Source organism: Xiphias gladius, chromosome 9 (genome assembly GCF_016859285.1).
Source record: "Xiphias gladius isolate SHS-SW01 ecotype Sanya breed wild chromosome 9, ASM1685928v1, whole genome shotgun sequence".
NCBI lineage: Eukaryota > Metazoa > Chordata > Actinopteri > Istiophoriformes > Xiphiidae > Xiphias > Xiphias gladius.
The window spans coordinates 22,759,582-22,775,273 of record NC_053408.1 but is presented as its reverse complement, the minus strand read 5'-3'; the positions used below and the strand labels follow the sequence as shown (position 1 = coordinate 22,775,273).

Here is a 15,692-nt window from a genome sequence, read left to right as displayed (position 1 = left end):
GCAACATGCATCATAGTTCCCCCCATCTGGCACACATAATTGGCACCCTAGTGTTTGGAGTAGGAGAAAAGGAGTTTGTGACTAAAGACTGAAGCACATGAAACCAGGGACTCACAGAGCAAGACAGGTGTTTTAATACATGCCAGGGCATCTCTCATGAATCCTAATGCGCCTCATTGAGGTGTGCAGTGATTTGAAAGAGAGCAGGTTGTGACTTTTCAAATGAAATAAAAAAACAAAGAGATTCAAAACACAGACTCCAGAAATTTTGCAGCTCACCGTTTTGATTAATATTTTTATTGTTGAAAAAATAATGATTTATAATGGTTTGTAGTTGTAGAGGGATTTTAACTGTTGGAGTTCATCTCCTTATGTACAATGATGATATTTTCTGTTCTGTTTCAGGCTCATTTATAAGATGTGTTAAATCCAGTATATCAAAATTCACACTCTCAAAATCCCCAATGAGGAGTTTAAGAGCTCAGTTTCCATGACAGGGCTCAACAGGGAAGTCCAGTTTCAGGTCCTCAATAACTCCATGTGTTGGAATTCAGTTCGGACACCTCTTGGTCAGAGGACTCACATAAACCCAACACTGGGAGAGAAGCTGAGCTGAACTGCTCTAGCTCCACTTTCCATCCGTCAACAGGTTTTGTTTTATGACGACAGCACACCACAAGCATTCCAAAAGCATTCCAACTCTTTCTGTTTTACACCGTGAGAAAAGTATTCCACAGTCAACCATACTAACTGTGCATTAACACCTCAAGGGTTTCCATCAGGCTACGCATGAAGACACTTGGATCAAAAGTCATCATCTAGAAGAAAAAGGATGGGGTATATCACAGCTAATCAGAACCAGAGATCACTGTTGTCTTTACTTACATAATGCTTTTTAGAGAAACAAGAGTGCAAGACACCTTTTTCTTTCCTTAATGCTGCATTTGTGTCCAACAGGAACGACTATAGATGGTTTGAAAATACAGCTCATCTCATCTTTGAAATGGTGAGTGCAGCTTAGCTGAGTAAACATCTCTGATAAATGAAGTGAAAGATATGATTAATTGTCTGAGCTCGGTTGTTCCCGTATGACATAAACACACCATTGCAAACTGAAAGCTAAAACATAAAAGGATTTCAAATGGTTTCAGTTGCTTACTCCAAATCCCACTGAAAGCAAATGATTCTGATTGGCTGAGAAGACACTAGTGTCCCATTACCACCCCATTACTTTTTTTCTTTCTGGACCCCTGAAGAAACCATCCAGCTGGTTTTGCATACTTTACCCCATTTATTTGATTTTACATTACTGCTATCCATTTTTCAAAGCATCCAATAAGGTTTTAGATTGATGTCAAACCTTCCCGGCAACTTCTTATTTCACGTCATTTTAGTGTGTCGCACTTTTTTCTGCAGTATTTACAGTAGTTGCTCTTTTGCATCGCTTCTTGATGGAGTTTTAATAGTGATAAAGGGATAAGGTCTTAAGTACATATTAATGTTGTGAAAAACATTTGAATTTGAATGTTTCATCATTTACAATGTCACTTTTTACATTTCTGCAGAAAGTTTCAAGTCTTAGAAGATTTTTCAAATTTAGTGAAATGAAGTAACGATATCAATCTATGAACATACACGGTAAAAATGAAGACACTAAGGAAAAGTTGATATTTGAAGGAAAAAAGTTCAGTAAGGTTTAAGATAATTATAAGACAAGAAGATTGACCTTAATGTCTTAAGATTTCTCTGAGTTTTCTCATATTCTGTTATCTTCCTCCAAATTAGAGTAACTTATAGTTTTACAGTCACAACTTTGAGTTTTCACTTCAGTTTGCGCTAACTTACTTTGAATATGCATGAGATTTTACAGAATACTATGTACAGTATGCTCTGAAAATAGCTGGCAGTAATGTACAGGTCTAAAAAGTATCTTAACCAGCTTAATGGTCCTTTAGGGGAGAGCGACTGATTAGGTATTTTGTTCACAAGAGAAGGAAATTTGTAAAGCAGATGTCATAAACTGGCTGTTCCATCAGGCTGCAGTGAATGACAGACAAATAAAAAATCAATGAAAACGTTTCACTCCTGCAGTTAAAGGATATTAATCCTATTCTGGCCTCTAACTGCCTTATGGTTATGAGGAGAGCAGCTGAAATGTAAACAAATGAGTAGAGCATATATCAATCAGACATTTGGCATCTTAATCATCAGTGGTGAAAAGTCAGAGAGGTTGAATTTCTACTGGCCATAGTTGGACTGATACAGTACACTCACATTGCATTTTCATGAGTCAGTCCGGCCCAGTCAGTGTGGTCCATACAGATATGACAGATAGGATACAGTATGAACAGAAAATGATCTACAACATGACTTTTGGTATCACATTTAGTCCTGAAGACTAAAATATAATGGTGTCATATTTATTTCCAGTATTGGTAAAGAGTGCATCCAGAGATTATAATGCAGAATTCTGATGCATTAGAGGTGAGCGGTATTAGACAGGTCCAAATCCATACTCTTCACTTGCTGAACAGTAACACCAGCCTTAACTTCCAAACATGCCACATCCACATTTTGCACAGCTCTTGTTTTGTTTGGCTTCAAATATTAAATTTAAAAGTGGTCAGTTCAGCCACTGTTTGCAACAGTTGACATGTCCGTGTTGCTGCAATTCCAACAGGCTATGGGTAGATGTCAATAAAGGTCTAAATGACTAAACTAGTATTTATGCATGTTTTAACCCATTTATCACAAACTGCATTTACTTTATTTAACGACTGTATTTTGTCCTCTTCTACCTTCTAGGCAGCCATTTCACTTTGGTTTGAAAATCAATTTGCAGACTTGAAAGGTACTTTAGATATATTATCCATCACAGTGAGCCTGGAGCGTGCACTGACATAATTATAGATCTTTATAGCGTATAATTATAATACATGGATAAATGTATCCTTTATCTTGTATCATAAGTTGATTTGCATAGAAATCTCAAAGTATTAAAACCATAACTTCAAAAATTGCCAATTAATCGTTCTATTTCTTTATTCTGTCCTTAAATGATGAATTAATTATATTTATATTAAATATATTAAATATATTAAAATTGAATCAAAAAATACATTTTCCATTTACTTTTGTGACTACTGTATTCCATTCCACAATACATTTGTTTCCTGTGGTAACATTTACCGTTTCCATGTCATCACTGTGTCACAGATATATGAGCAGCGTGCCACCAAAAAATTAAATGTCAACTCCCTGAGCAGCAGCTGTGATTGGTCAGATTTCTGCTGACAAATAACACCCCCCCAATCAGAGGTCTTTCTGCCATCCGGGGGGTTTCGTTTCATTTCATTTTTAAGTTTCAACAAATAAAAACTTTAAATGAAATGTTACATGGCTACGGCACTGCTAATGGTCCAACAATTATTACATCATTTTAAGACAGAATAGAGTAACAGAACTAATAAATGGAAAATTTACTTTAAATTCTATTATCTTTCAATCATATTTTTTTTTCACTTTGAGTTTTATATTGCACAATTGAAATGCAAATGTAATTAATCTGCTAGTAAAATGATCAATTTAAAAAAATGATTACAAACTGATTATTATTGTTCATTAGTACATAAGTGTAAAAACGTAAAAGCCTATAATTACTCCAGAAGCCAACCCCTGGCTCCATACTGAGCCTCTTGTCTGCTTTTATCTTTGTTATGTTACTATATGTGTATTCGATTATGATAATTCAGTGATTCAGACAGTCACATCAGTCTGCACCTAAACACTGTCAACCGTAAAACAGTAAAGGCAGACATAATGTGGAATGGAAACCAATGGCTGCCTGAAAGGAGGCTGGAAAAACATGTTTAGTGATCTAAAACAATGTGGATTGCTTCAGTCGATTGGATGTAAAGACGGACTGATAAGCGATAAGTGGGATCAACATGTAAAAACCCTTCTGCGGTCCTTTAAAAGGAAAACCAAGCTCACCTTCCATTTCAGGAGACTAAAATGCTTGTAATCTTTGGAACACTGGGTGTATCTAAGGAACATAGTGCATGTGCTGTTGAAAAAAAACATCTAAGTAACATTGGTTGATTTTTACACTGATTGAAGGGAGTTAAAGTCGAAAAGTTGCATCACTGAGTCAGTTAATGATTAAATCAATTAAATCAACAATGCCCTGTATGCAAATGCACAATATGCTTTTTGTTAGTTAGCCATTATACAAACAGGCTGGATACACAGAGAGGAGATTCACAAAGCTGCCAGAATGATCAATAATCAATATTTAAAACAACATGGAGACATGAACAGAAAAGAAGGCAGTGATTAAAAAAATAAATAAATAATTTTTTCTCTAACTCCTTAGAATTTCCCTTAAAAGATTAAAACCATAATACATCTAATCAAGGTAATTTAATAAACATGAGGGTTTTCATAAGGTTCATTATATTCATATATTACAAGTTGAATAAGCCTGTGCATATTACTGGTTAAAAACCAAAGTGGGTTTGTGGCGTACTGGGGCACTGAGGTTATGCATTACATTTTAAAGCAGCTCCATGGTTAGTGTAGAGAGCAGAGGGGGGAGTCAGTTAACATATACAGAAACCTTAAGACCAGACAGTGGCACAAAGGCAACTTCTTAGCATATAAGGATGATAAAGTAAAACTATTTCCATCTTTTGAAACACAGTTCCCTCTCTTAAGCTGCTTTGTCAAATGACTAAAAAGTTTATTACATATGTCCTAGTGTGTAAAGACAGTGAGCTGAGCAACCTAATATTCCATTTTCTGTCATCACACCGGAACGTAAGGTCAGACTGTAGATCAGACTGAGGTGAGGATGTACATTTACTCAACATCTTTACTGCTCGTTATCTTTAAAACCCCACCAAAGCTTCAGTCTATAACTTTCTGTTTCTGTTGTGCTTCAGAGGTGCATATTACGAAAAAATATTTGGACTTTCTAAATTCCCCTGTGGCGAATGATTAAAGCTGACTAGAAATTGACTAGAAATTAATCAAATTACTACAAACAAGACAGTGAACCTTCCTGGGGCCCCTGGGAGTCTGGGGCTGCATTGGTAATCCTGCCTTGTCTCTGTTTTAGGCTTCTCTGCTTTACAGTCTGCCCAGGTTGTTCCACCATGGACGTTCCTCAATGTGACTATGACCTATCAAATTCAAGATAAAAATATTAATGAATGTTTGCACAACTTAACAGAATTTGACCTTGGATGGTCACAAAAAAAAACCCCTTATCATAAAGTCTACCTACTAGGTTTTTCCAGAGCTTTCAGTTACATCTCATGGCATGCAACAGCAATCAAAACACACTGTACTAATGAAGGCCATGGTATGTGGCTGAAATCTCTGGAATATGGTTATACATTACTATGTCAAACTAAGATCAATCTGTTTTCTAGAGAAAGGGAGATAATTAAGTCATGATTGCAACAGAATACACCATGTCCTGCTCTCAACAAGACAAAAAAAATGTAGCAACCAAGGAATTACATTGTTTTCCAGCGGAGTGTTGGTCTTAATACAGTTTCACTTAACCTTTAACACACCTGGTATGAGAGTATTATAATGAATGTACACAGAATATCCCCAGCATCAGTCTGTATATATCAGCATAAAAACCCCTATCAATCAATCCCTACCAAATATGACATTAACCACTTGAACTGTTGCCTCCACCTGAAATTAGTGGAAAATTAGATGTGTTGATTCCTGCTTTACTAGGAACCAGTACTCTGACATTTCTACCCACCTGCATTAAGCGCACCCTCCGAAAAAAAAAAAAAAAAAGACATAAAACCATTCAGTTGCTGTCTCTCTTTAGCAGTGACTCAGTAGAATCTCCTTGAAGCAGCATGTCTAAAATATATTTTTACTACAATCTTAAAATCCTTAGGGAAGATATATCATATAAGGTAATACAACTTTAACCAATCACAGCACATCATGTCATACAGTATAACATGTTCTTTCTGTCAAACCCCAAAACACATCCTAATCATCATCTCTCCAGAATTTGGGAAGGGAATGGTTGATCTTCCAATTGGTGCCTGGTTCTAAATCATTTCATTACATTACAATAAGTTTAAATCACTAAGTAACTCATGGTTAATGCTAGACCAATGGCACTGAAGTCCAGAGCAAATAGCACAGCAAATAGCACAGACTTCATAAAGAAGAGGTGATTTGGCAGCTGAACATGTACAACAATTAAAATAGCCATGGTAAAAGAAAATACAATGCAAGTAAGATCATTGTAAGATTAAGAGATCAAACACATGACTCAAGGTCAACATTTATGAGATAAGGTCAATCATGAGATAAGATAAGACTATATAAAACAATCATTTAGAGCTGAACAACCAGACAGCATGAGGATCATCTTGTTGGTCAATAGTAGTAATATTAAACATTTTTTCTTACAGTAAATTTACCTGAGTTATATACCTGTAGACAGTGATTTAAACAAAAAACACAAAATGACAACCTGACTTAAACCTCAACATTCTCCAGACTTTTTGTTTTACCAGATGCTCACAAACTTACAGCAAATCCACGTCAGCTAACCCTCAAGACGCCATTCTGAACACTAATTTAACTGTTCAACTGCTTGTTGTTTGTTTATTGGTTTCCACTGAGAACAATGAAGGGATGTCTGTTTCCCAGCCCTGGTTTGTGTGTAATTTGACAGTGTACTGTAAACCTAAATGAACCAAATCCAGTTAACCACTATACCTGGATGCGAATAAAAGAAAATGTTTTGAGTGCTGTAGCAGAAAGAAGTTTAACTATGCTACGTCTAACAGTTACTGTAGTTTTGGTAGTTTTCTAGGCAGACTGCATTGTCCAATAGAACGCCTTATCTTAACCAAATGCACTAACTTTTTCTGACTGCTTCACATGATTTCAGTAGGACTGAAATCACCTAGAAAAGGAAAATTCAATCTTGAGCATATAAGTGTTAAAACCCGTGGATCAAACCAAATCCTGATCTAGAGTTGTTAGAAGTGCTGTTGATGAAATCATAACAGCTACTGAGCCCACATGTCGACAGATCAACTGTATTTCCATGACAACCGGGCAAATTTCATCGATGTCATAGGGAGAATGGTGCCTCTCTCATTCCCACTCTGCATCCCAAACGCCTGTTCTTGCATTGCTACTTGGTTTGAGTGGGTACGGCCTCCCTTGAGAAGCGCATAACACTTACGGCACCACGTCACACACCACCAACTGTGTGTCTTCGGCTAGCTATAAGAATTTGCTAGCTCGGTATTCTCATTACGGACATCATGGAAGAGGCGAAAAGACTGGCTCCTAGCATCTACATTTTAGCACACAACTCCTGTGGGTTCAGATGTTTTCGGTCCATCAGATTAGCTGAATGCTAACTTGATGCGAGTGGACAGCATGATTGCTGGTTTTTACTGAGATGATGTTTATGTGTTTGTTGCCTGAGCAATTAATAGGCTTTGTTTTCTGTTTATGAGCTGCTAGCTTCTAGGGAAACACTGCTTCCAGTACCCTTAACCGCTCAGACTCGGAAACCAACAGAATTTAATGTGAAAGTGTGCTGTAATTACCACTTGTGTCTATAGAGGGCGCTGTTGCCACTTCTCAGCAAAAGTTACATGGTGTTGCTTGGATGGAAGCATTGAACGGCTATGGATGAAATTATTACTGCTACTAAGCCTGCACGTCAACAGGTCCATTGCCATGACAACTTGGAAAATTCCATTAGCTGATTAGAAAATGTTTGATGCAATTGAAAGCTGTGGAAAAACCTTGAGCTGGGATTGTTTTATCAAAATAAAAATCTAAGTACTTGATTTACATTATTGTAAAATACTTGTAAACCCAATATTGCCATAAAACTGCTGCTCATTAATCTGTCGTATTCTCCACACTGGTCTAATACAACCAGAGATATTAAAGGGACAGATAATTTATGGTATAAACGGTACAGAACAATCTCTGGCAGTTGACAAATTCCATTCGTGTCACTGTCATATTGCCTACCCCTAGTTTCAGATGTAGTGATATACAATTTTAAATGGATACAATTTGAATGCATTCTAAATGGACTAAAGTTCAAGTCAGGTGACGTGGGGCTTGTCTGAGCATCAGTAAATCATGCAGCTGAAGATGCTGTGTTTTAAGTACTAGGTCGTAATGCCTTCATTGACTGATTAGTGAATGTGGTGCTGCTGATCACAGGGAAAACAGCGGTCAGCCTCTATCATCTCCACTCTGCTCACAAAGACAGACACACACAAGCACAAACACAGACACACACAGGACTGACGGACCATCGCAATCAGGTGAGATGATGATGATGACGATGATGGTTCAGTTTTAATATTCACTTCTTTGATTCTTCCCTTTCTCCTCTGAGGGCTTCTGTCTTTTGAGAAGGAAGAAGGAGGGTTGACAGGGAGGAGATAGTGGTTCACTTTGAGCAGGTCAGGGGTTTCAGAGAGGGCAGGCAGGAGTGAGAGCTCTAGAGCTCTAGGCAGCGTCACAGAGGATCTGCTCCAGCACCGTCAGCAGGTGTTTGAGGCCGTAGATGTAGCCGTGATCATGGCTGTCGCTTGGGAAAACATGGGCAAAGTCGATCATCCTGACCTCCACCTCTGTTTCTCTTCCACTCCCCTCTGTTGCATCATCTCCTCGTCCTTTCAGCTCACCCTCCTCTTGTCTCCTCCTGTCCTCCCTCTCTCCTTCCTCAACCTTCTTTTCCAGTTGTGATTTGTTTCCGTTTCCGTTTGGTGGTTGCTGTGACTCACCTGTTCGTTTCCATGCGGAGTTGTCTTCTTGACACAATACTGAGTTCTTATCTCCAGGAACTGAGCTCACTGTCGTGTCCACAGCCTCACCGGCTCCACTGTTGCCATGAAGATGACCCTTGGCACAGTGGTGGTGGCCATGCTTCCTTTGGTTTGTGTAAATGGTGGACAGGCTGTAGTCCCAGGGCACCACCACCTGAATGTTGTTGTTGTTGTTGTAGTACTCTGCCACCTCTTCTTTCTGCCCCGCCCCTTCCTGTCTTGCTTTCCCCTCTCCCCTCTGACAGCTGTCACCCACAGATGAAAATGTGGCAGTTTTCACCAAAGTCGGGCTGATTGACGGGGCACTGAGAAGAGAAGAAAGGGAAGATGAGGAGGATGAGGAAGGGAGACCCTCGTAGACGAAGAGAAGGGAGCTGGCGTAGAAGGCCAGCTGGTGCTGAGACTCAAACCAGCGGAGGATTTGCTGCACCCTGTGGATGCTGGCTGACACTGCATCCTTTCTCAGACAAACACCATTATGGAAGAATTTTGCCAGGCCTGGAGGAGAGGAGAAGGGAGATGTTTTTAGTCTTCTGAAGGACACATCTGGTAATATTCCACATGTTTCTGTCAACAAATGCCTTGAAAAAAAATCAGGGATCATATTTTATTCATTATTTATTCTAACTGCTGACAGTGAAAATTGGAACTTAAGTAAAAGATAAAATGAAAAAAAATACTATACTTTTAGTCATACTCACAAACCTAAGGATAAAAGCTGGTCAACAGATTTAGTTGGACTTAAAAATACTGGTAAATTTAAATTGAAGATGAGTTAAAAGTTGAGGAAGTGTTGCAGCACAGAGACAAATAAGTCTTTTAGAATTACCGTACAGTATAACACTGGTCATGATGAATAATTTGTTATCTGAAGGAATATTTATGATTCAATAGGATAGATTTGTAGTGTACCAGCTGAAGCTGTTGCTTTCTTGTAAGCTGTTATCTCCAAACACATATTTAATAGGATATATTTATTATTTATTTATATTTCTGCATATGGCAGGATTGCAACCAACAACAAAAAAAGCTATGGAAGCACTGTTTTTATTCTCATTGCATCTTTCTTGTCTGCACTTGTTATTGTGTTATTAAATTGTTTTGATTCATTTTTCTCTGATGTACTTTGTCTACTAGAAGCAGCGTTTTCCTTCATGCTAAGGAATAGTTTCTTTTTTGTTTCAATTTCAGCAATTTTCCTACTATTTCATCCCTATTTATATATTTGAATATATAAGATTAATGCTATTTTCGCATGTTGCTACAAGAGATACTAAAGATGTCACACAAATTTATTAACTTATGGCAAATGCAGGGTTAGTCCTTGTGTCTGATCTTGGCTGTTCTTCTCAGCATACTATAGGTTCTTCCTACACTTCACTGTCAGTAGTAGTAAGTCCCCTTTTTAATGCGTTGGTGAACACCTTGGAAAAATCATCAGTCCGACACACACACACACACACACACACACACACACACACACACACACACACACACACACACACACACACACACACACACACACACACACACACACACACACACACACACACACACACACACACACACACACACACACACACATACCATCTTTAATAGTATCCTTAACCAGTCCCCTTCCATAGTGCTGGTCGTAGGAGTCAAAAGTGTCACTGCACACCTTATATACCTGAAATACAAGAATATACATTATGTTAAGAGTGTGTGTTGGTCCTTGTCCTTAAAACACAAAATATGTCATGTTTTGTTCATGACTCAAAGATTCAATTACTGGACTGTAAAATGTACTGACGGTAAATAACACAGCTCCTATTGCTCAGCTTAACCCTCATACAGCATCATATCATTAACAGAATCTAAGAGCTATTAAATTCATATTAAAGAAAAAGTAATAATGCTTTTTGCATACAGTCTCGTTCTTTCTATTATTGTGTTCATCCGTCAAGAATAAGACCTCAGTGATAACAGATGTGTTAAGATATGTGCTGACCAGTAATGACCATGACTGAAGTGCTGGTACTCTCAAACACTTTCCCCACCTAGTGGTCCACAGCTACGCTTACACCTGCCTCCATCAAATCAAACTTACCAGCTATGATTGCAAATCAAACCATAAAAGCTATTTCAAGCCTGCTGCATGCTGAGCCCTAAACCCAGACCTGCAAAAGTGCAGTTTATTGACCGTTAGCTGGCTCATGGCCAAGACATTTTACAGTCAATCCCATATGTGAACTCGTTTTTCCACATACAAAGATTTATAACAAAAGAATGTTGATACAATTATAATTTTTGCTTGAAACATGCAGGTTATTGAGAATGATCTGTTGGTGTAGTCTTAACAATTTATTTTTTATAAACAAGACTTCTCTATACTTATACACGGTAAAATATACAACTAAATAAAGTTTTTACGCTAAAAGAAAAACCAATCCACATGTAGCTTAGGGAAAATCTTCATTTGCATCGATACCTCTTTGGAGCGCATATTGAGAGTTCCCATGAACAGCTACCGAATGCAAATTCAACACTCGGAATCAACTCCAGACCTTTTATCTGATTCATTTGTCATGAAATATCGAGGGAACAGACTACACCTGGCCATGAAACTGATTGTCAGAAAATTGTCCAATTACTTTTAGACAATGTATAAAAATGGCTGCAATTCCTAAAGGGTTAATGTGATATTTATATCTTGAATTAAAGCTGAAAGTCTACACTTCAATCACATCTTGATGGCTTTGTTTCAAATCCATGAGGCTAAATTACTAAAACTGTGTCACTGTCCAAATACATATGGTGCTAACTGTATGTGTTTAAGAGTGATCGAAGTGTGGAAACACTGAAGCACAATGTAGAACGAAATACCATCAGTAATAATGCAGCAACAGACAGAAAATGTCCATGAATCTACTGCCCCAGTGCATGCTGGGGGGGTTCCCAACATACCTACCTCATATATCTGCAATCAAATGATCAGCACTCAGTCAGTCATATGAATATTGATCATTATGTCAAATGTCTACTCATTTTGCCTTTATTTCAAAATAAGAGTGCACTGTTATTTAAGATAACTCATCTGGGATTAACAAATCAATCTTAAAACTGCATTCATGAACCAAATTAGCTGGATGACAATTAACAAGCTCTTTTTTAGCCAGATAACAGTATGATAGCCTGGATTAATTAAGCAACAATTGAAGAACAGGGCTCAAGTCTCTGCTGTGTGCTTAAGCAACTCTACAATATGAGGGGCTTCACAGTTTTATATTTAGATCAGGATGATTCTCTCCTCAGCACTACACTTAATCACTTCTTTCTATCTTTTCCTTTCAGTATTTCTTTAACTCTCTCTTCCCCCACTATCACTCCATCAGGAAGATCATTACCACTAATTACTCTCCTCTCTATCTAAACAAACACATAGTACAAACACAATTTTCCCAGCTCAGTGCCAGGCACATTCTGTAGCAAACTCCCTGTTCTAAGGTACAAAATAGTCCAACTTTAGAGAATTGTCTCAGTTTTTCAAGCATCTGATTAAATTGCAGCTTGAGCTAGTACTACAGAAAAAAAATCTTGGCTGCCTTTAAAAACCTCTGCATCTCCATTCATCTCCATTGTGGGACAGCTATAGTTAGCTATAGTCGTAGTAGTTATTTTTCAGAAATAAGATTTTCATGTTATTGTTTCCTGTTAATTAGTGATCATATATGTCCTTTAAAGAGAGATCTTATTCCTGTCATATTTGCTATGTTACCAAAAGGAATCAGCGGATCTGTCAGCCTATTGATTTCAAATAAATTCACCTAAAACGTAGGTTTAAATTCCAAAAGATGCAGATGTTTTAATATGCTACATTACATGTAACTTTGTCACTTTCAGCCTGCTGTACAGTGGCATAGATTAAACAGTAGATTCACCTCCTGTAAATTAATTTCCACTTGTCTTCATAGAGATCATATGAGCAAACATCAGAGCACTTAAGTCCACAAGTGGACTCTTATGTGAGCTTATAGTAAATGATACGACCATGGATAAATGTGGATATTTACATCCTTAGTAGTATAGGCATCCAGGACTGGATTTTCCTACCCTCTAGGATTGATGGATAACTTTCTGAAAACAAGACTGGAAATTATTTATTCTCATTTATTCTGTAATTTTTTTTCTTCCACTAAAACCATGGTTTTCAAATGCAAAAAGCTCACTTTGTCTTTTCATTTTCAGTTTAGGCACCACATTGTCCGTCAATATGAAAATTAAAATGCAAGCTTCATTGTAGATATGGCAGGGTTATGCTGTGGCATGCACCAACGTGAGCTTTCATGGTAATGTTAGCAGTAATGGGGTCTTCAAAGATAAATTACGTAATTTTGTACTAAACAGAGATGAAATTGAGAGCTGGTACACTTCAGATTACTTCCTTCCAATTAGTTGGCAGCCTAAATGAGTCTTTTTGGTCAGAGGACAGCAGGTCAGCTCAACATGCATAAATGTAAAAATTTGTTAAAGTTGAGCAAAAAAATACAACATGTGAAGACTAAGGTTTCCAGTGGTAATGAACAATGAGTGAATATGTACTTGGCTTTAAATGGAGCTTTACTTTCCTATGGAAATCAGCAAAGCTTTAAACTCCCAGTTGCACATCTTATTAAATCCACTGTCTCTGAACTTTGTGTCTATTTTCCCCTATAATTATAGCTCATTTTAAATACAAGAAGAAAACAGTTTAATCATCTCACTGATTGTTTTTTGTTTGTTTCTTGCTGCAGGCAGGAAAACTCAAACCAGGACACTTACTGATAATGATACTGACCGTAAGCTCTAATGGAAAACTGATTGAACTGATAAAAGGTTTCGCTATTTGACTCTCTTCCTTTGGAACAGATAAGAAGTTCTCTCTCTCTTTCCTGTCATCTGTTTGCTTCACCCATGTGGACAAAATAATGAGACACTGACATGATGTGTTTTTGTGTCTTTGTTTTTGTTTGCATGTGTGTGTGCGTGTGTGTGTGTGTGTTGGGGGGGGGTGTACTCAAACACATGAGAGGGTGAATTTTGTGCTGTTCACCTCAGCCAACAACCTGAACATATTTCGTAAATCACATCGGTTACAGATTGACCCATCACAGGTTGTTCAACAATACTTCATGTTGTTATCAATTGCTTCTGTTACTGTGTTACTAGTGGTGGGCTATTTGGAAAATACATATAAATATCACAGTATTACCTGGATATCAGTTAGTTACAATAAGTAGGTAGATTATTAATCTGTATCTGTTATAAAGATTTGTCTTGTGAATTTACAGGACAATAACATACATTTGAGCATGGAGCTAGCTAACCTGTGCCCATGTGGGAGATTCGGGAGGGACCACTACTATAAGCGAGTGGGGGGTGGGATTCATGGTACTGACAATGCAGCCATAGGCATTGGTAAAAAGGACAGTTACTGGAGAAATTTAACATTTAGCAAAACAAAGTAATTTTCACAGCAAATGGAAAACTACCCTTCCATGTTTGTGTGTTGTTTTACCTCTATTTACATTTTACATACAAAGCAGTATCTACTGCATTCACTTATTATTTCCAACACCTGCTGTAGATGTTAACAGCCTAACAGGAAAGACAGGAATTATGTGCATTGAGTCACTGGAAAGCTCTTACTCAAACATCCGTTCAGCAAGTGTCAAGTTTTACTGAAGGAAGCATCACAGCATTTGAAGAAGGCAAAGTGGAAGCAGTTGAAAACAAATGACCTTAAGACAAAAACAAGATTCTCTGACTCCTGATTGCTGCAGTTGCTAAATACAAATCTAAACTTTAAAACATCTTTTTAGAAGCCTACTGGATGCACATGGGTGCAGTGAGACTGATGTCACTGATTTCTGGTTTTAAGGGTGTGTCATCAGGTTTTGCTTGAAATTAAAACCTCCTCTGTAGCCAGGTGTTACTCTGACTGCCTGAGAATGCCCAGAAGCTGTTGTCAAATAGTTAATGGATAGCTTAAGGTTCTGTTTTTAAAAAACCTGAGAAACCACTGGTGGACAAGTACAAGCTGAAGAAGGCGGCCTTTCAGGCATGGTTGGCCCAGGGTCTCCTGAAGAAGCAGATGAGCTCTTGCAGGCCAGAAGCAGTGCTCGCACCTGTCAATCTCACGCTCCATGAGATTGACAGGTAAATGGACTGCACATATATTGCTTTTTTCTAGTCTTATCCACTACTCAAAACGCTGTACACTACATGCCGAGTTCACCCATTCACATAAACGTTCATTCAGGGCTTTTTTCAATGCATACAGCGCTTTCTATACATACACACTGTTGATACATCGGGGGCAATTTGGGGTTCAGTATCTTGCCCAAGGACACTGCGACATGCGGACTGGAGTAGCTGGGGATCGAACCGCCGACCTGGTTAGTGGACGACCGGCTCTACCTCCTGCGACAGGGCAACTGTGACTGTGACTGCAGCTGCAGTCATGGATTATAGGTTGGGTAAGGAGCTCAGACATGTGGAGGGAGCTTGGAGCAGACCCGCTGCTCCTTTGCGTTGAAAGGACCCAGTTTAGGTGGTTCGGGCACCTGATCAGGATCACTCCTAGGTGCCTTCAATTGGAGGTTTTCTGGGCACATCCAACTGGTAGGAGGGCAAATGTAGAACACGCCACTAAAGTACAGTACAGTAAACACGGGATCAGAATTTGATCGGCTTTATTTTAGCTCCGGACATCTCTAAATGCAACACGTAGTATTGATGAAACAGGATGAAAAGCTTGTTTACATGCACAAGACTGATGGACTGCCTTAGAAAAACATTATACAAACCCCA

At 38.2% G+C, this 15,692-nt stretch overlaps 1 protein-coding gene across 1 annotated transcript in view; it reads right to left on the bottom strand.

Annotated features, from left to right (window-relative positions):
• Positions 1-293: 293 nt before the first annotated feature.
• ipmkb (inositol polyphosphate multikinase b) overlaps positions 294-15,692 on the bottom strand; it is a 30,162-nt gene continuing 14,763 nt past the window's right edge. The window contains 2 exon segments of the mRNA XM_040135187.1: positions 294-9,359; positions 10,449-10,530. Of these exon segments, the coding sequence (XP_039991121.1) occupies positions 8,542-9,359; positions 10,449-10,530 (900 nt within the window). The 3' untranslated portion in view covers positions 294-8,541.